This window comes from Papaver somniferum, chromosome 8 (assembly GCF_003573695.1).
Source record: "Papaver somniferum cultivar HN1 chromosome 8, ASM357369v1, whole genome shotgun sequence".
Lineage (NCBI taxonomy): Eukaryota > Viridiplantae > Streptophyta > Magnoliopsida > Ranunculales > Papaveraceae > Papaver > Papaver somniferum.
Window position 1 is genome coordinate 20,656,490 of NC_039365.1, and position 20,805 is coordinate 20,677,294.

The 20,805-nt window shown below is 34.6% G+C and overlaps 1 protein-coding gene across 1 annotated transcript; it reads left to right on the forward strand.

Annotated features, from left to right (window-relative positions):
* The first annotated feature begins 7,529 nt into the window (after positions 1 to 7,529).
* LOC113306646 (pre-mRNA cleavage factor Im 25 kDa subunit 2) lies at positions 7,530 to 11,774 on the forward strand. Its single transcript, XM_026555558.1, has 7 exons — positions 7,530 to 7,827; positions 8,003 to 8,048; positions 9,531 to 9,624; positions 9,709 to 9,782; positions 10,070 to 10,156; positions 10,245 to 10,355; positions 11,288 to 11,774. The coding sequence occupies exons 1-7, from the start codon at positions 7,709 to 7,711 to the stop codon at positions 11,357 to 11,359; spliced, it is 603 nt and encodes a 200-aa protein (XP_026411343.1). The 5' UTR covers positions 7,530 to 7,708; the 3' UTR covers positions 11,360 to 11,774.
* The last annotated feature ends 9,031 nt before the right edge of the window (positions 11,775 to 20,805 follow it).

A 20,805-nucleotide genomic window follows, 5' to 3' on the forward strand; every position in this document is an offset into this window, starting at 1 on the left:
ATTTTCTGTTGTGAGAAAAATCCGTCGATTGAGCCCAGTCTAATCGATTTAAACACCCATATCAGATTCCTATACCCATAAGGAGTCTATCCTATGAAAATCAGAGGTTTAACCGACCTCAAACTCCTCCAAATCACGATTGCCAAAACTGTTCTTCACTGCACTATTTTCCCGCCAAAACCTGGTTTTTGAAATGTTGAAGATGGTTGCCCCTTATCCAGAGCAGGAGTGCGATTAGCAATTGCCTGGAAATGGGATGCCCCTTAGTAATTAGGTTACCCCTTATCCAAAGTGAGAGTCCGAATAGCAAATGTCCTCCGGGTGCTTTCCGACAACTTTTCGAGCCAATTTTTTCCAAAAATGTTTATTGGCCAAAAACACCTACAAATAAATAAAACATCATAATAAGTACAAAAATGATCCCTAACAATATATAGAATCGAGATAAATCGGACACAAAAATGTGTCTATCAAGAGGCAAGGGAAAAATAATGTTATATGCTAGAGTTATCGGTGTTGCTGGAGCTATAAATATTATGAACGAGTTTGGGAGGCGTACTCTTGATTTTTCTCTTGAGGACAAGAGCAATTTTAGGGGCCGAGAAATGTTATGTGCTAGAGTTGGCACAATATTATGTACATTACGTATTCGAATAAATGTATAACTTAGACGTCAGTTAGGATTCCACAATTTGGTAATGGTCACTTCTTACTATCAGTTGTAGATTAGTTTAGGAAGTTATTATATATGTGGTATAAAGTGTGATCTCATTATACGATATTATTAAATATCTTATTTGACATTTTCTTGTGATTACAACATGAATTCCAAAACCAAGAAAGGTGAAACAACAGGCTTCCTGTTATCGAAGAAGTTGAAGAACACGACAAATAGAGCAGAATAATATGAATTTGTTGAACTGATTCATACATTTGGATTTGATTTATATATTCTTTATAGTTGGTTACTTTGCAATATTAAGATTTTGTAGTTTATGATATCACTTAACTAAAGGTTTTTTTTTTTTTTGGTGATGGAACTAAAGGGTAATTTAATATTTGAAAATAGGATTAGTCCACATTTTTGGTTTTTCTTTTGTATGTGACTTGCTTGATTAAATTCTTAACGACTATTTTGGTTTTATTTGTTCGCGCGATGTTGCATAAATCAGCTAATGTGTGTTGATTTATAACTCTGCGATACAAATAGAAAAATGTTACATATCATATCGCAAAAGAATGAACAGGAGCACAAGCACATATTTTGTGTTTAAATGAGAGAAATCGATTGCGAAAGAAAAATTCGATTATACTTAAAACGGCGTTATAAGCGCATCTCATGTGTGTTTAGACTAGTAATCACAACCAAAACATCAATAATCAATAAACTAGGACCGTGGACATGTGGCACAAATCTGACAAAAGAAACAAAAAGAAGAAGAAGGAAAATTTAAACCGTCAGATATGTTTACATTGAAAACATCGAATAAAATATAACTTTATTTGTGTTTCCCTCTCATTTTTGCTAACACATACCAGCTAAGCTCTCTCTACTGCATTAACAATGGTTGCTCTTAATCCTCCGCCTCCAACTCGGTAGGGGATGATCTGAATGTATTCATCCCAACTTATGAAATTTCGTCAAGGTTCGGAGAAAACACTCGGAAACCCTTTCAATCCTTTGCAAGGGGAGTTACGAGGTAATGTTTTGTAATGTATTATTGGTATTTAGATTTTTGATTTATACGATTCATACCTATATTAATGTTAAATAATTTATTGAGTTAACTATATGTTCTATATGTTTGATTACAACTGCTCTAACTTTTTATGATTCAATTAATAAGATTCCTCTAAATTTTTGAGTCTGGATAGCTTCTTGGGAAACCTAACAGTAAGTTTTTTAACATATCAGTTTTTTCAATTTTTTTGTTTTAGTTCTGTCATGTTTCTATCTTTTCTTTATGTTTTCACCCGTTGAAGTGTTTTTTACACATATTGTTACTTCTACTATTAGTAATCTGATCCAGAAATATTACTACTTTTAATTTCTAAAATTGATCCCAACTTGCTCAAACTTCACGAATAGCATCGTGACTGAGTGTTTTCATGGCCAAAATTGACAAGTGGTAGTGTGTAATGGATTGAAGGGAAGAACACTCTCTTCCTCCTTTATAAACCACTATCATTTTGTCCTTTTTACTGTTTATGTTAGTGCTTCAAATGTGTTCATCTCTCCTAGGATTTCTTTACCCACCCAAAAATTGCAGAATTAAAAACTTTGAATAGCAAACGAAGTGTGTTCTAACTTAGTTCCAAGTATTATATCAAAGATAATCGAATTAGATTAAAATTTGATTGTCTTTAAATTCATGTTCTAAAAAACTAAGATTAGTTTGTTACATGTACTCTTTAAGGAGTGTGCACAAAATTGTATTGGGATATGTCTTCTTGAGCTTCAACCATTACTAACAAGTTTTAAATGATATAAATATTGGTACCGGCAAGTGGTAAATACGTCTCGCTTTTGTATTCCATACGACATATCACAAAGCGGGCATACCTTCTTGACACATTATTATGCAGTACTGTTAACTAATACGAGCTAAAACATTATAGGAGGTGATTTCGCCTCGCTTAAATTTGGAAAACTTTCCTTATTTGTTAGAAATTTCTTTAAAAAAAGTTTAATAAATTTTAGCAATCCCTAAGTAATTCTAAAACAGATACATCATGAGCCCTGAATTTATATCAAAAGATATATTTTGATAAATTTATTAATATAGCTAATACTAGTTAGGTAAATACTTCCACATTGTTTTTAGTTTTATTTTCTGTGAAACATATTTTCGTTTCTAACTTAACATTTTCTATTTGGATTTTGTCCGTAGAAAAAGTGAACAAAGACTAATTAATAATTTATAAGTTTTCGTGGTTAAATTTCTAGGATATGAAGTTTAGGAACTTGAATTATAACTAAGTATAATTTAATATTTTTCATTCATTTATTATCTTAGTTTTACTTAAAAATAAATTAATTGAAAAATAAATTTTACATCATAAACTGATTTTTTTTTCCTTCCATATTGAAAATTTGGGGCTTGTTTATTTCATTTAATGATTTTATGATTGATAAATACTAATATTTTTAGGGACAAAAAGTTGGAAAAATGATTTAGAGAAAAGTGATTGATTTACTTCATACAAATGGATAAAGACAAAGATGAAATCGGAATAACTGAGCGAGTGTTTTCGATGACCAAACTTGTTAAAACTAGACTTTTCAAAAAAAAAAAAGGTGAAGAACTCCTTATCTATTTTTTTAGTAATATAGAAAAAATAAGTTGTTTGGAAGTTCAACACAAATTCAAAAATTGATTTCAAGTTTTAAAAATATGATGTGTAACATTGTATCTTCAGTTGATGAGGTTATTCATACATATTTATCTAATAGTTTTTTTTTTTTGTTAACTAGCTAAGAGCCATGCATTACATTGTTCTTTTGTTTCTCGCAGTGATGTATATGACCAATTTGGATTTGATTCGCACAAATGTATGGTTTTCACCCTTATGCTCAATTAATGGATACAAATATTATGTCTCTTTCGTTGATACCTATTGTTTACTTGGTTATATCCCTTGGTTTATAGGTATGAAGTCCTTGCAACATTTATCAAATTCAAGGGTCATGTAAAATTTTTTCTTAATATAAGGATCAAGTTTGTTCAATTTGACCGGGAGGTGAGTATAAAAATGCCTTCACTTATTTGGGTTTTGTGGAATAGGCAATGCAATTTTTAATCCTCTTGCTCATGATAAAAATAATAAAGCTGAAAGAAAGCATATACATGTAGTTAAAATAGGTTTGGCTCTTCTTGATCATACTTATCTACCTATTTCTTATTGGTTATATGCTTTTGAGACTGCAAATTTCTTGTTTAATAGACTTCATACACCTATATTGCATCTCTTATCTCCTCTAGAATCTCTGTTTCAGCTCAAACCAGATTGTAAAAACAAGCTTACCAAAACATCTAATGGTTATTTACTGTTTCGAGAGATTGTGAGCGTAGCAAAGATAGAATTGTAAAAGTTTTCTTGTTCATAATATGGAGAAAATAATTTCTTCAAATTTGGTTTCTGGTGTTTTTTTGTTTTCTAGTTCTTCGTCTATTATTATTCTGAATTCCTCCTCTATAATAATAGTCACCAAGGTACAAAGATCATACTTATAAAGTTGGTATCATAGAAAGGTTAGTTTCTTTAGGGAAGATTCATGTGGTTTATGGTTTTCACTAGATATCTCTACAAACAACTTGGTGAGTTACTCGAGAAGCAAGAAAACGTTAGAAGAGAAAGATGACCATGGTATATGGTTGAAGTTAGATAAGGAACAATCAGATGGAGAATGTAAGAGGTTGAAGCCATTGATGTACGAATTGTTTTGTATTTTCGATCAAATTGATGATAATTCCTTTTGTCTTGATTTACTACATAATCTAGGAATGTGGTCGGTTATTAATGCCAAATACTTTTATTTTGTTTGATCCATCGTTACAAGATGATGATGGGGATGAAAAGATTATCTTTCCACATGTAGAAGATATGTGGTTTGATCGAAAAGAACCAATTAAGGACGATTTGCATTGTAGAACGAAGAATGACTAAGACAAGACAAGGAGATAAGGACGCTTTTATAATTGGAAGTCAAAGTCAAGTTCCCAGCGAGGAGAGATGGTTCAGAAGGATGAAAGGAACTCTTGAGTTTCCTGACCTCCATTTCTAACTTTCCCAGGAGTTCATGTTCTTAAAGGGGGAGCCCGTGATACAAGTGTATCTTCATCTTTTTTGGGAACTAGTGATCCTCAAGACGGATCGAGGATATAATGTAATTTACGAAGGAATACTGATTTTAGGAAGTATTCTAAGGAGGTTTGGGAAACCAAACCAAAGTAAGGAAGTATTACTAGATAAGGAAATAAGAGATATGGGAAACCAAACCAAATGCTATAAATAAAGATGTTTATCTCATAGATAAGGAGATCTAGTGTATGGTTTGTGATACAAACATACCTAGACTATAGAGGGAGGTTTGTGAGACAAATCACCTAGAGAGAAGTTTGTGAGACAATACTAGATTATTATAAAATCAAGCTTAGTAAAACATCTAAAGGTTATTTACGGTTTAGAGAGATTGCGAGCGTAAGAAAGAGAGAATTGTAATAGTTTTCTTGTTCATGATCTAGAGAAGATAATTTCTTCAAATGCGGTTTCTCGTGTTTTTTTGTTTTCTAGTTATTCGTGTATTATTATTCTGAATATCGCCTATATATTAATAGTCACCAAGGTACAATGATCATACGTATCACAAGGTCTTTCAAATGCATCTTTTTAGGTTATAGTCACATGAACAAATGGTATAAATGTGCGGACCATCTTGTTAATAAGATCATTATCTCTAGAGATGTCAAGCTTGATGGAAACTGATGAAGTCTCTTTCAGAGAAAGAGTAATGCTACTCTTTCGACTATTTCGGTTCAAACCACTACTCCTTCCTCCACTCTTAATAATCCTAATGAGATTGACATACCATTATCCTGACTTGAATGTGTATCGACCTTCCAAAGCTATAGCATCGCCAACTCTACCTATTACTGATGATCATTCCATGACCACAAGGGGAAGTAATGGTATTGTCAAACCAAAGGTGTATGCATCTAAGGTTCAGTCAGTTTGTGGGGATATAACAATGACAAATTGTTATTCAGAAGCTTGTAAAGATTCCAAATAGAGAGCTGCTATGGATGAATAAACTAATGCTCTATTTCAAACTAGCACATGGAAATTGGGGAGAGTTTTGATCAGGTTGCCGCTACAATTTCTGTTGATGCTGACATCGATGTTCTTTTCCCAATGTTAATGCTGGTGTTGATGATGATGGCACAAATCAGGCTAATGATACTTCTCAAGTATCTAAGTTTGCTGATTAATTGCTATTGTATTTTTAGATTTTAGTCAATATTTTATTTTCTAAGTTAACGAAAGTTTTATTTGTTTTGCTTTTTGGTTGTAGAGTTTGAATGTTTATTGAGTATTGAAATTTTACACTATTTTTCCTACCCCCTCTATCACCCCACCCATTTGATTATAGCGAAGATTAAAGTATTGAGTTTGTGATTATCAGTTTAAAGTTGTAGATATCAACTATTTCTTGGCAATTTTTCTTTTGAGAGTTTCAATGCCTTATTTGAATTTCGGAGTTTTTAGCCTTTAACTTTTCAGCTAAATGCTCAACCTGGGATGAATTTAATCATATCGATATGTAACAATTTTAAGTTTTCGAGTTATAAACTAGTCACTTGAATTATCCTAGTCTCCCCAATTTCCATGAATGTCAGTGGGGAGAAAAGTTTCACTTGAATTATCCTAGTCTCCCCAGTTGTAGATATCCTAGTCACTTTTTATTTAACAATTTAATCATATCGATATGTAACAATTTAATCTCTTTTGACATTCATAATTTTTATTATTTCGGTCTATGTTCTTAGACTTTCTAATCTCTCGACCTGGGTTATTGACCTTAATCTTTCGTCTTGCTGAAGTTGACTTTTAGTATTTCAATCTATGATGTTTGACTTAAAATCTTGTTTGTTTATAGATGACTCGTCTGGATATGACAAAAGTCACATGACTAAATCGTATCTGACTTAATATGTTTTTTTTAGTCGGATCTGACTCAACTGACTCAAAAATATGCGAGACAGTGGATTGGTTCATTGAGTTAGCTGTATTTTGTTACCTGACTTAAACGGGTCTGAGTCAGGTATCGAGTCAGATCTGACTCGAAATTGAAATCAACAGTCTGACATCTGACTGCGACGAGTCAGGGGTTGATTCAGATCAAAATCGTGAGTCAGGTGCAAACAAACATGGTGTTAGTATTATTTTATTTTTATTCCTTGTCTTTCGGCAATAAAATATTTTGTCTGACTTGGATAATTCCTTAGGTCGAACTTTGTTCGTGGTCATGCTGGATTTCGACCTCTATGTTTAGATTCTCGAACTAGATATTTCCAGTTAGTTCACATAACTTGAGATTTGGATTACTCACTCGGTTCACTGAGTTTCGCGTATCTTCCTTTCTCTTACCGCTATTAAGACAGTGAGTTTTATAAGTTAATTACCAAGCTACTAGTGATGTAGGCTGCGTATCACTATAGCGGTGCTTGCTGGGTTTTATTTCGAGATGCCTGGCGAGGATGGCCATTCGGGCCGAATAGATAGTGGTACGAAGCTTGGAAGTTAGTCTTACTTTTACAACCAACATTTCGAGAATTGAGATTTTTGAGCGTTTTAATCATTGAAAGAACTGTCCAATCAGTGTAGATTCCTTTTCTGCAGTAAAATACTATCACAATTTACTTTTTGGACGGTTTCTGTTGTCCCCTTAGCAAAACCCAGTAATCCGGAACTCAGTCTCCCATCGAATCAAAATCACGCGCATCGAGAGTCTTCGCTTTAAAACAAACATCGGAAGAGAAGGGAAAATATTTTAGGTCAATTAAAATCACACTTCAGTTTCAGAGGGTTTTTGTTTTCTCAGAGAGAAAACTCCCCTCACTCGACCGACCGACCGACCGACTCTGTAATCGGGTAGATCATCAACATCACCATCAAGAGAGGAGACCGAGCGAGCGAGCGAGTGAAAATGGTGACATCTCCAGTAGTGAATACATACCCACTTTCAAGCTATACTTTTGGTACTAAAGAACCAAAGATGGAGAAAGATACTTCTGTTTCAGATCGTCTTGCTCGTATGAAAGTCAAGTAAGTAATCTATCTAAACCCCGAGAAAAACCCTAATTTTTTAGGGTTTTTCGTTGTTTTCTTCGTGTTTCAAAGATTTGAGGGTTAGGGTTTTTCGTTAGTTTCAGAAAAAGTTAGATTAGATCCAGTTTTATAAGTGAATTGATTTTGATGTTGTTGTTGTTGTTATTTGCAGTTATATGAAGGAAGGGATGAGAACTAGTGTTGAAGCTATTCTACTAGTAAGTGTGATTGTACCCAGATTTCTCTTTTAATTGTTTTTTGATCGATTGTTTTTTTCTAATACATGCTCAAATCTTGAATAGTCAAGAAGAAGAGGAAAGAACACTTTTAACATACTGCTGGGTACTGGTTAGTCGAAGCGTTTGATTGAATTGGGATTAATGTTTTTGTAAATCCAATTTGGTTGTATTGGGGTTAATTGTATTGGGATTAACGATTTTGTAAAGCCAATTTGGTTGTATTGGGGTTGATTGTATTAGGATCAATGTTTTTGTAAAGCCAATTTTGTTTAAGGCTTTTGCTTAATAGGGAATATGCTGAGTTGAGTTATTGCATCTGTATCTTCTGGTGTAAGCTTTTATAAAGTTGAGGATTTTCAGTGTACACCTTGTAAAAATTGTCATATTTATCTTGTTATGTTGTTTTCGAACATTCGAGTATAATTAGCATCTTGTATTGGGGTTGATTGTATTAGGATCAATGTTTTTGTAAAGCCAATTGTTTAAGGCTTCAGCTTAATAGGGAATATGCTGAGTTGCATTATTGCATCTGTATCTTCTGGTGTAAGCTTTTATAAAGTTAGGATTTTCAGCGTACACCTTGTGAAAATTGTCATATGTATCTTGTTATGTTGTTTTCGAACATCCAAGTATAATTAGCTAAATATTTTGATTCAAGTGTTGTCTCTTTTTCTGAATTTTGTTGTCGAATTAGATGTGTATTGATTAACAGCTGTCCCTGTTTATTATGTCCTGTTTATTATGTTGTTGTCAAACAGTTGTGTTACCTAGTTAGCTTTTTAAACGAACAACAGTACCTCATGGAAAAACTTACTAAAGATCCTCTTATAATAATTAGGTTCCTTAGTTAATTTTGATACAATTAGTCTTAAATGTTCAAAGGAAGACCATAAAGAATACTGGCGGACACAGATTTTCCAACTCTCGGGTTGATAATTTACATGAAGTCTACCTATTTGTGCACCATCTTCTTTGTATTCGCAAAAGGCTCATCAAGGCACCTCACAGAATGTTTCCTATAGCTTATGATGCCTTTATATGATGAATTTCTGAAAATTTTGATAGCAAATTGTTTTTTCTTTTGTGAGCATGCTCGTCATTTTCTCCGAAGAAACCTGTTCGCGGATTTAATAATAATGGTTGAGGCGGCCCTTAGGTCCAGCTTAAGTTAGTACCACTTAGGGAGGGGAAAAGTCAGTCTTAATCGCAGATCTACTGTTTAATATGAAAAGTGTAGCATGAGATCTTCACTTATCCAGTCTTAACTCTAGAAAAGTGCTGGCCAACCATTTGCCATCTCAAGGGTACTGAAAGTTGTCTTTGCTTTACTGGCAAGAGGATCTGTGGCTGACATGCTTCAAAGTGTAAAAATTATTGTGTTCTTCAGTGACAGTTGTTTATCTTTATCCCTTACATATCAGTTTCTTATGGTGGTTTAACATCTGTACTTCTTCTTTTCAGGTACAGGAGCATAACCATCCCCATATATTGCTTTTGCAAATTGGGAACACGTTTTGCAAACTTCCTGGTGGGCGTTTAAAGCCCGGAGAGAATGGTATGTTTTCTCTTCCATTTTAGTGGGGTATCTGGCTGGTGTTTATGGGTTGCTATTTCCTAAGGCATTTTTTAACCATTGCAGAAATTGACGGTTTGAAAAGAAAGCTGTCAAGCAAACTTGCTGCTAACTCAACTGCTCTTCAGCCCGATTGGCAGGTATTGTCTTGCCACTACTTCGAGGGTTTAGGGATGTGTATATTTCACTTTAGCAAGTATGGTGGCATTATGGCTTAGAAATTTCTTCAATTTGACTGGTAGAGCTAACATGCCTTGCATAATCTGCCAAATTGCTTTCTTTTAGGCTGGTTATGCTGATTTTTTTTTATATAGGTGAACATGGTGCTGTATTTCTTTTACTTACATAGCCATTCGATTTTGCAGTTCATCCGATATGGCTGATAATAACTACTTTGCTGCTATGGAATTTTTGTTTCTTCTTGCAGATTGGTGAGTGTGTTGCTATCTGGTGGAGGCCCAACTTTGAGACTATAATGTACCCATACTGCCCTCCTCATATCACAAAACCCAAGGTTAGGGTGTTCTGTTGTATCTATCATTCTCATTCATGCTTTCATGCAAGATTGTTTTTAACTCAACTAGAAAATTGTCTTGTTTCAGGAGTGTAAAAAGCTTTTCCTTGTTCATCTGTCTGAGAGGGAGTACTTTGCTGTTCCAAAGAACTTGAAGCTGCTCGCTGTGCCATTGTTTGAACTATACGATAACGTACAGGTATGGGAGTTCGTTAACTCTTCCTTTCTAAGGAGGTGTCAATACTTTGCCTAACCCAACACTAATACCAGTAGCTTTATTGTTGGAACAAATTAATATTTTACAACATCCATACGTATACTCCAGGGAAATTATCTCGATCTCTCTGCGAGTTCAAAATTGAACTAGCACATTCACCACCCTTGGATAAAGTAGATATGATGTCAGCTAACTATAGATTCAACCACAGTTAGCGTTAAAATCACATTTAGATCAAGTCCTCCTTTGCTCGTTGATGTTCCTGTACTAGTGACATTATCATTTAGGTTACCTCAAATGTGTCTTGGCTCATGAAGAAAATTAGTTCTCCAGTAAAAAGAATACAGTAAATAACTACCCACAAACGGACGTAACCAATTATGTTTGATTGTCAATGTGGAGTTCTGGAATCCAGGAGTTATCCTTGTCGCTTTGTGCAAAAGTATATGGCAGTAAAGAAAGTATTAGTATGGAATTGTACCACTGGATATTAGTCCAGGTATTCTTAATATTGATCATGATCTTCTTCTCCTTTACATGAATTTGCGACTACTTGGTTTCCAACAAAAATCAAACATTTGAGCTACAATTAAACAAACAACACAATCCTATAAAAATCCGAACTCTAGATGAAATGAACTGAGATCTATACGTTGATTCTTCAGAGAATTCCCCTTTTCTGAATGATACCCCTTTCTATTAGTTGATATACGAATTTTCTGTTTATAAAGGTACCATACATAACTGTAGTTAAGTCTATAGTTAGCTTGCATCTTATCTACCTTATCTAACAGTGGTGAAGATGCTAGTTTAATTTTGATCTCGCAACGCGAGATCCGTACTCCAGTGCTTGAATACAGTACATCAGACTTAGTTGCTTAGAGATGCTAATCTGCAGCTATTTGCCTTCGCAGAGGTATGGGCCAGTTATCTCCACCATCCCGCAGCAACTTTCAAGATTTCAGTTCAACATGATCAATGGGTGAAAATGCAAGGGTTTCAAGAGCTCCCACTTGGGAGAGGTCTTGAGTAGGAATTGATTGGTCTACAATGGGGATTATGAAGTTTTTGCAAATAGGTATGGCGCGTGAAGCTAGTCCAACTTAACCTCTGATTTGCTTAGCAGTCGATATACCTGGTCTTAATACAGACTTTGGAATTGTGTGATTTTCTATACATTTGTTTTTCCAAATATACTTGTACTTGTATGGTTTCTTATCTCGTGTTGTGTTTAAATTTTATGCCAAGATTATATTAGAATGTTAGTTATCCATACAATGTAAAGGGAAGTATTTGTAAAACCCCTTCTGCTGTGGTTGGGGTTCTCCTTGTTTCACAAATCAGCAGGTGAATCATTGTAATATGAGGTAAATTAGTTTCCAGTTGCACATCACTAGACAAGCTTGATTTTCTTGTGTGTTGTTGGATAAAGAAAAACTGAAAATATGCTTGGATTTTTCTTCTTTGGTTATCGGATGATAATTCCAATGATTTCTTACAAAACAAAAAGAGAAACCTCAGGTGGCGAACCCAATTGGCAAGCTGACTCTCCTGCCTATTCTTACTTGGCCTTAGTTAGCTCCGCCTCTAAAAGTACCATTGTGAGGCAAACAAAGACCCTGGAAAAACAAACTATGAATCAATGATCTCCTGTTGGGTTCATTAACACTGTCAATATCTTCTTACTGTGAAGCCCAACAACTAGGACTTTTCATTAACACTGTCAATATCACGAGCCGAAAGTGGCGCATAAAAGCGATGGATTCTCAATATGCACTATATTTACGGATTGTTTGTTCCTTTTCAAACTCAAATTAGATAAATTTGACTTGTCACATTACTCCGTCGTATCATACTTCCTCCGTCCCACCATTAAATGACCTATTTATTTTTAAATTTTGTCCCACCATTAAGTGATCTATATCACTGAACAAGAAATATTTTTAAAATTATCCTTTTAATTGATTATAAGAAATATAAGAAATATGCATAATTTGATAGGCATGTTTATATTCGTTACATAGGTGTTTTAAAATGCTTTTCAATGGTATGAAGTTTGCGAACATCCGTGTGGTGTAATTTGAGAGATAAATCATTTCAAAATTTCACTAGTTATTATTTATAAGGGTATAATTGTAAAAAATGCTTAAATATACTCTTTTTTCCATGCTTGCCTTAAAAATTGTGCAAACTTGAACTAGGTCATTTAATAGTGGGACGGAGGGAGTATATCTCTGAATGCTACATACGTGCAATTCTGTCCGAAAGTTGTAGAACCCAAAAATCTAGGAACCAACTTTACTATTTTGAGCGATGATATGTTCTATTGAGGGGCGAAAAACGGACGAAAAAAGGGTTAAAATGAAACTTTAGAAGTAATTTAATGTAGAAAATGCCGTGGATATCATTTTTAGTCTGTTTGAAGTTCTTTTTTTTTTTTGATAAATAATTGGGCCGCTGTAGTTGGTTACCCGGAATTCGTTGAAGCTTAAAAGGATGTACACATAATCTACAAACTTTGCCAGATACTTGGAAGGAAGGTATCTAGGTAGACATCTTGATCTCGGATATATACCGGTCGACTGCGCTGGATTAGAAGTTGAATTTTACACGGGTGTTATAGGGTTTACCTATTTCCCCCAAAAAAGAAAATCGTAAGCAACTTTTAATCTCCTCCTACCGTCCAACCAACCACAGCGGCGGCATAAAGCTGCGATTTTCAGTAATGTCGAGAAAAAGGAAAAGTGTACCCATCGATCAAGAGCACAAAAAGGAAGAGCAACAAAGAAAGGATGCTGCTGCTATTCTTCTTCTTCTTCGTCTGCATATCTACCCGAGGAATTAATAGTCGAAAAGATTCTGACCAGATTATCAGCTCGGGATCTAGCTCAATACTCTTGCGTCAGTAAGTTATGGTACGAAACAATTATCAACGATACACGATTTGCTGCCTCTCTCTTTGCACATCAGAAACAAAAAAAAAAGAATTACATTTACTCTTTAATGTGGACTTAGATGATAAGCAGCGAAATTTCTTTTTCAGTTTACAAAAGGAAAATAATCATAGTAATAATAATAGACGGTGAATTTCTTGACTTCAGTTTTTTATTCGTGATTGGTTACGATGGCTTCATTGAACCAGTAGGCTCTTGCAATGGCTTAACTTGTTTTAAATCAGTCGATGAATCTGGTAATGAAGCAACAGGGGTCGTAGCTGTCATGAATCCGGTTACCGGTGGCGGTGAAGTACTTCACATCCCCTATTATCCTACTGCGACAACTGAGGGAAAAAGATCACTGAAATATTTGTGTTCTGGTTTTGGTTTTGATTCATTATCAGAAGAATATAAGGGGGTAATTATTTTTACTAGTTCAACAACAGACAGACGGTGATCAAGTGTTCATTTCCAAGGTTGTTACGTTGGGAACCAATTCATGGAGAGACATAGTTATTAGTACTTCTGAAATCACACCGCCACCAGGTTGTTCTCCTTTTCCTAGTCCATTGGTAACAAAAGCATGGAAAAGTACTCGCAAATCAGGCACGCTTTGCGGGGGTGAACTTGTTTGGAGGGTGACTAATAGTGGTACTAATGGTTATGTGGTTGAAATGTTGCTCTCGTTTGACATTCATAACGAGAACATACACTTCATTCGACTCCCAACTGAATGTTCCAGTCTGACCCCAACTACGAATGATGAGCATCAATATTCGGAATTTCTGGAGTTCAAAGGATATCCTTGTGTTGCTCGTTCTGAAAAGATAATGATAAGCAACAGAGATCATAACCATCACCGTCGTCGTCACTGTAAACACCAGAGTGGTTTTTGTTGTTACCGTTTCAAGGTTCATTTTTATATACTCAAGGACAAGGTGAGGCAAATATGGATGAAGGATGAGAGTTTTGACGTGCGAATAAAGGAGGAAGACTTGGTAGCCGAACCCTTTTGCTGTTACTTTGACACTACTACCACTAGTGCACCTCCTACACGCGTATTAGGTTTCTCCGATCAGGTGTTGTTGTATTGGTTTGATGGGGAATGTCTTATATTCTACAATTTGCAGAGGGAACATCTTGAGGTGGTAAAATGCTCCCGCTGAAAGGGATGTCACCGCAAGATTACCGTGTTATTGGTGGGGATGATAACATTTGTTGCCCATACAATGATTATCAGCTGTAGTAGAGAACATCCTTTCGCTGCGAACCTTCTTTCCTAAAGGTGAAGTTCATGAATTTAACACTATCCATAAATTGCAAGAGTTTTTGGGGGAGAGTGAGATTGCTTGGTTGATTAGATTAAGAAAATTCCCAACTTATTTTGCTATCATTTGATGTATATATATTTCTTTCCTGTAATTTTTTTTTTTGAAGCACTCCTGATTTCTGTCCAGTGATGGTCATCGGTTTATTGTTCGAATTATTTACGTTTTATTGGAGAGTTACAATTTATTCCTACTACTATAGTTCATCAGTGTTAATTCCTTGACGCCTTTGGAATGAAAGAACAAACAATATTTAAAAGGAGTCGCTCTTTCTTTATGAAACCTATTTTGAGGCATACTGTGATTTTTTGAGGCATACTCAACTTTCAGTGGAACTTATGTTTTTGCCTAGGTTCGGCTGGTAACTTACAGCCGAACGTATGCCTTAAAACAGGTTTCTTCTTTATTCCTACCAACGGAGCTAATACTCAGACAAGCCTGTAAATTACACCCATTCACTCAAACAACTAACAAGAGTGCACCAAAACACACATGATTAGCTTGTGATGATGCTGTTAGAGAGAGTTGAGATGTTTTGAACGGAAATCTAGAACGCTATTTATAGAGGATTTTACATCCATTGAAGATGATTCTTCGTCTCCAATAGGCATCTTTTCAGAGTGAATAGACATCTCTTCCTTCAACAAACAATAATCGTGTCTATTGGAAAACGATGTTTCTGTTCAGTTTTCTAAATGTTAATGAAAACCTTAAAACAGAAAAATTTCTACGGTCACCGAATCCTGGTATAATCCCTACAATTTAAGGGTTTGTTGAAAATATCCAACAAAATTTGAACACCAATAGTGGCCGCCGTATACTAAAAACTGAAAATTGTTAAACAAATTTACACTCATTATTAGACTCGTTTATCAAGAGTAATAAACTTGTATCCCAAGGATGCATGACGAATCTTTCCGGTTTATGGTCATTCTTCTCGTTGTCACTCAGACTCGATCATTTTGGTAACGTATTAAAGTTTGTAACTGTAACGATCGAGTAATATATGTCTGTTGTTTGACGGGGAACAAACAAAAAAAGGCTACCTACCCCCTAGTGAACTTTTCAATAAGTTCTTATTGGTTTTGCCTTTTTCGTACAGTTAGCCATCTCGATTAACTTATCCAATCAATTGTATAAAAATGGGTTCAATAACCTGATTAATTTTACAGTTTTGAATTTAGTTTTTCATTTCTTATAAAGAATTATAAAGAAAAAGTTGTTCTTTCTTTTTCGCGATGTGTTACGGATGTATTTACAAAAAAATCTAGACATACCACCCCAAAAATATCCCAGAAACCGCTCATATCCTAACTACTGTGGAGCCAAAATGCGGGACCCTCTGCTAAATTCTTGGGTGCGGGGCCGTCCTCATATGAGAGGGCGGTTTTTTCCTTGCCTTTTGAGGCGGTACATGCAGAAAAGTTGGTATATTTATGCCGTAACAAGAAAACTCATCTGGTGCATTGTACCTGATTCAGTCCAACTGGGATCTGACACAAATATTTCAAAACTAGATATATGAACCGAATTAAACGTCAAAAAAAAAAAAAAAAAAAAAAAAGAGAACCTAACATCTATTCGGGCAGAGTCTAGAAATGACCCAATTTGAAGCATGTACACCCAACCCAGCTGGCTTTTAAGTCAAACTTTAACTAATTTTATGAAGGTTGTTTTTAGGCATACCTAAATCTTTCTAGGCATACTGAATAAAGACAAAAAAGGATGTCAATAACAAAATCAGAAACCCTCTTAACCAAAACTTTTTATTATGATAAATCTGCCCTTTCTGTATAAGTGTTAGTAAAGTGGATTAGTGATTAAAAATTTTATTTAGTGATTAAGATAATTCAGAATTATAAAGTTTTGGGTAGATGAAAAAATTTGGGGAAAAAATCAAGTTTTTATTGAGAAGGAGAGAAGGAAAAGGAGAAAGTGAGAAAAAAAATCTTGATTCAATGGAGGATGATAAGGGTCATTCTTCATCTAAAAAACCTAGGAAAATAAATATCAACTACAACAATGATCCAGAAATGGCTGATTTCTTAGATTATGAGAATGATTTTACACAAACTCAAACTCAAACTCAAGATGATGATTTTTATGAGCCAAATCCAGATGATGATTACATAGATGAGGAACCCAATGCTTCTAACACACATGTACACTTCTATTTTATGTTTAATCTCACTTTCGTAGCTTGAAATCATCAAAAAATTGTATTTTTCATCATGGTTCAGCGAACCAGGACTATGTTCGGCTTAAAAATATAAGCCGAACCCACTAAATTGATGAAAAGTTCGTCTAGCTGAATTTGTTAACGTTATACGCTGAACCTTCATTTTCCAACTTCCAACTTATTTGCAAGATCCTAGTTCGGCTTATATTAAAGTTTAATAACAAGCCGAACCTATTCCTGAGAGTTAGGTTCGGTTTTCACTCTAAATATCGTATCAACCGAACTATATATTTTTCCAAGTTCGGCTCATATTTAAAAAATCACATCAGCCGAACATGATACTGATTTTCCATGAAACACTTAAATTCATATACATTTAGGGGTTAGGCTTTTTATTACATATGTTTTCTATTGTGCAGCCTTTTTATAGGATGAACTAAACAAAAAAAGTGGAAATTACTAAAAGTGTTAAGAAAGTGAAGTCTAATGATGGAGAATACCAAGGTCCATATTAAACTCATTCGAATCAATGAGATATTATCTTCAACTTCAAGAGAATGAAAAGAAAAACAAAACGCAAAAACAATGAGGTTATTTCGACATTGGACGAAAAAGTTTTGGCCAAAACAAGATCGAAAAACTTGAGTGTACAAAGAGAAGGTTCGGCTGATAACTCAACAACACGAGCTAGCCGAACCTAGAGCCTGCAAATCTTACAGAGAGAGGTTCGGTTTGAAAGTGATCTAATCGAGTCAGCCGAACCTGGCAACCACCTGGGGTAAATTTCACTTCCCAGGTTCGGCCGGGAAGGTTTGAAAGGTATTAACCGAACCTGACACTGTTCTGGGACGTATTTAATACACATTTTGGGGTTCGGCTAAAAATTGACATTTACGGTTTAGCCGAAATGTTCTTAGACACTCTCAGGGTGAAATTTCAAGAACAGTTCGACTCAAAACTCAACTCAATTATCAGCCGAACCCGCTACTGTAACCGTCAAAAACCCTAAGTTTTTAGCAATTTAACCCATTCAATCCATGAAAAACAACAAATAAAAGATTTGGTTTGTAGGGAATACCTTCTTATTCTCATTTCAGTATTTGGAGCTTCAAATGGTTGAATTTCCGATTCAATTTCTGGTTCAATTATAGTTTTTACACCTTCATCTTCAATTTGTAATTTTTCTTTAATTCATGGATTGGAAGAGGATTTAGAACACCTGACGTTTGCTTTTTTCTTTGTACAATCCATTATATATATGGTTCAATTTAACCGATGATCGAATTTTCATGAATCGATAATTAATTACGGTGATGAAAAAAATTCTGAGAGAAAAGGAAGGTGGTTTGGCTAGAGGAAGAAGAAATGTTTAGGACAGTTTATTTTTTGATTTTAGATTCAAGGGTATATAGGTAATTGAACTACCAAATAGACACCCCTTATAAGGTCACCTAGGTTGGGAAAACTATTTTGTATGCCTTGAAAGTTTTTAGTATGCCTGAAAACAGCCTTCAATTTTATCACAATTTTAATCAAGTTTACTCATTTTGCTGCCTCTCAAATGTACCTATCGGTAACTAGCTCATACGGGTGAGTATTGGGCTCGGAATCCCCGGATTCGACCTGGAGCAACCGGATTCCTGCAGGTGGATGTCCGGACTATTCGTTAATGGAATGGATGTTCGGGTGCAACCTTGAAAATCTATCAGACATCCAGACCCATTAGATTAATTTGAGAAATATTTTTCTCTTAAAAACTAGAGTTTTGTACCATTGATTATACCACACAGTTAGGTATTTTGATATAAATTTGTGAGTAGAATATATGAATGAATATACGACGGTTTGTTTAGTGTGCATCTCTTCTATGTAGTTTCTAAGTATAAGAGAATTAAAATTTTAGTACGGAAAAAATAGCTAATTGTCAGAGAAAATGAGGCATTTAACTAGATGACCATAAATGAGCAATATATCATCACCAACTTCAAAATACAAATTTTTGTTGACTTTCCTATTATAAATTTAATTAAAACGAACTCACTGGAGTATCCATATCCAGCCCGTTCATCCGTTAGATGTTGGATTGAATGCATACGTCAAATGTAAAATCCATAATGAATTGGATGGACGTAGATTAGGTGAAAATCATTCCATACGGTGTTTGCTCACCCATTTAGCGAAACCCGGCTCCACCATGATAGAACGAGACGCTAAATCAGATTTAGATCTAAAAACAAAAAAATCACTCCCCCGTTCAAGTTAAATAGGCGGAGTATTAGTTTTTAGTTATCCATATATAGGTATAGTTCAAATTCCTAGATAACTCTTTCTAAATATACCCCGATTTATGATAGAAATACTACACTAAAATTAATTAAATATCCTAGTTTTCATAAAAATAAAATAAAAGGTAAAACAAGAAAGATGATAAATATTTATATCATTAATATAATTTTATTAATTTACGAGATATGATTTTCCCGCCTATATGACTTGGACGAAGTGAGTACTAATCTTAGAAGAAAACATAGTTGTCCCAAAAACTATATCCAAAATCGCAGAAAGATGAAAATAATCATAATAAGAGGATAATAATCCAAAAAGAGTTTAATGGAAAGAAAAACTCTCAATGGTCGTATGTATAAATTGAAAACGTGTGGGTACCAAAATACACCACCAACTTTTTCTTAGGCAACCTGCATGGACAAACTTAAATATAATTCCGTAGAGTTCAATTTAATGGATCTCAATCAAGGAATAATATTTAGAGTTATATCTCATTCTCTCACAATCAGAAAGTTTACAGAGACTAGTCCGTGAACCTGATTTGCGTGTGAGAGTACTTGGATGATTCCAAAGATCAATATCTAAGTATCAACCAAGTCGAATTTAACAAACACAGATGGATGTATCTACTTTGATTGATTAATGTACAACCTGTGATATTTCAATTATAAAGATAAAAAATATAATGCGGGAAAGAAATAACACAAACACCAGAAATTTTGTTAACGATGCAACCACAAATGCAGAAAAACCCCGGGACTTAGTCCAGATTGAACACTAAACTATATTAAAATGCTACAGACACTAGCCTACTACCAATTAACTTCGGACTTGCATGTAGTTGAGACAAAATTAAACCCTCACAACAATTCAGTTACAGTCGTGCTCCTTACGCCTCTTGAATCCTAGCAGGACTCAGAGCAATTGATTCCCTTACCTGACGTCCTTTACAGCCTAAGAGTTGGTTCAACTCCATTGAAGACTTTAAATCAATATGCTTCCCACAGATAAGCATATATGTGATTTCCTTTTTGATCGTAGATCAAGGTGAGAATGGAAATTGATAGCAATAGACAAAGTTTGAGACAAAGAGAACTTTGTGATTTCTGTCTATCTTGATTGATGGAGCAAGCTCAACAATCGATCAAGATCAGGATACTCGAACTATCAAGATTACAATAGCTGGACCTGGCTTCACAAATCCCTATGAAGTCTTTGTAGTCGCTAAACCCTAAAAGAATTTTAGGAAGAGGAAGAATTTAGTTTACAACTAGGACACACACAAAAGTAGTGTCGGGATTCAATGATCCTAGTTGCTTGAGGTTCCCCTTTTATAGACTTTCAAAGCATAGGTTTCTTTAGGTTTAAACCAAGATAGCTTTGGAACCAAGAGATCAATATCCACCATTCGATAAATCTTTGAATTGTGATTGACATATCAAGAAATACACTCTGGTTAGGATGAATCGTAGCCAAACCGTGTATAAAGACATTGTTCATAAACGGTTAGCCGAAACTAGACGATTGAACTGTAAGCTTAATAATTTTCATAAACACTTAAGACTTTAAGTTTAAATCACAACCATAAGTTATAATGTGATCAATCATGTCTATATAGTGTTCTTAGATATTTATTCAAATGCTAATTACCTCACAAAAATGATTTTATGTGCATCTGAAAATGTTCGACAGGGTAAGTACAT

Bases quoted from the DNA above. Each gene is read 5' to 3' on its own strand.
- LOC113306646 (XM_026555558.1), top strand. From the start codon at position 7,709: ATGGTGACATCTCCAGTAGTGAATACATACCCACTTTCAAGCTATACT. The intron at 8,049-9,530 runs GTAAGTGTGATT...TCTTCTTTTCAG, and splicing joins GTGTTGAAGCTATTCTACTA to GTACAGGAGCATAACCATCC. The intron at 10,356-11,287 runs GTATGGGAGTTC...TTGCCTTCGCAG, and splicing joins AACTATACGATAACGTACAG to AGGTATGGGCCAGTTATCTC.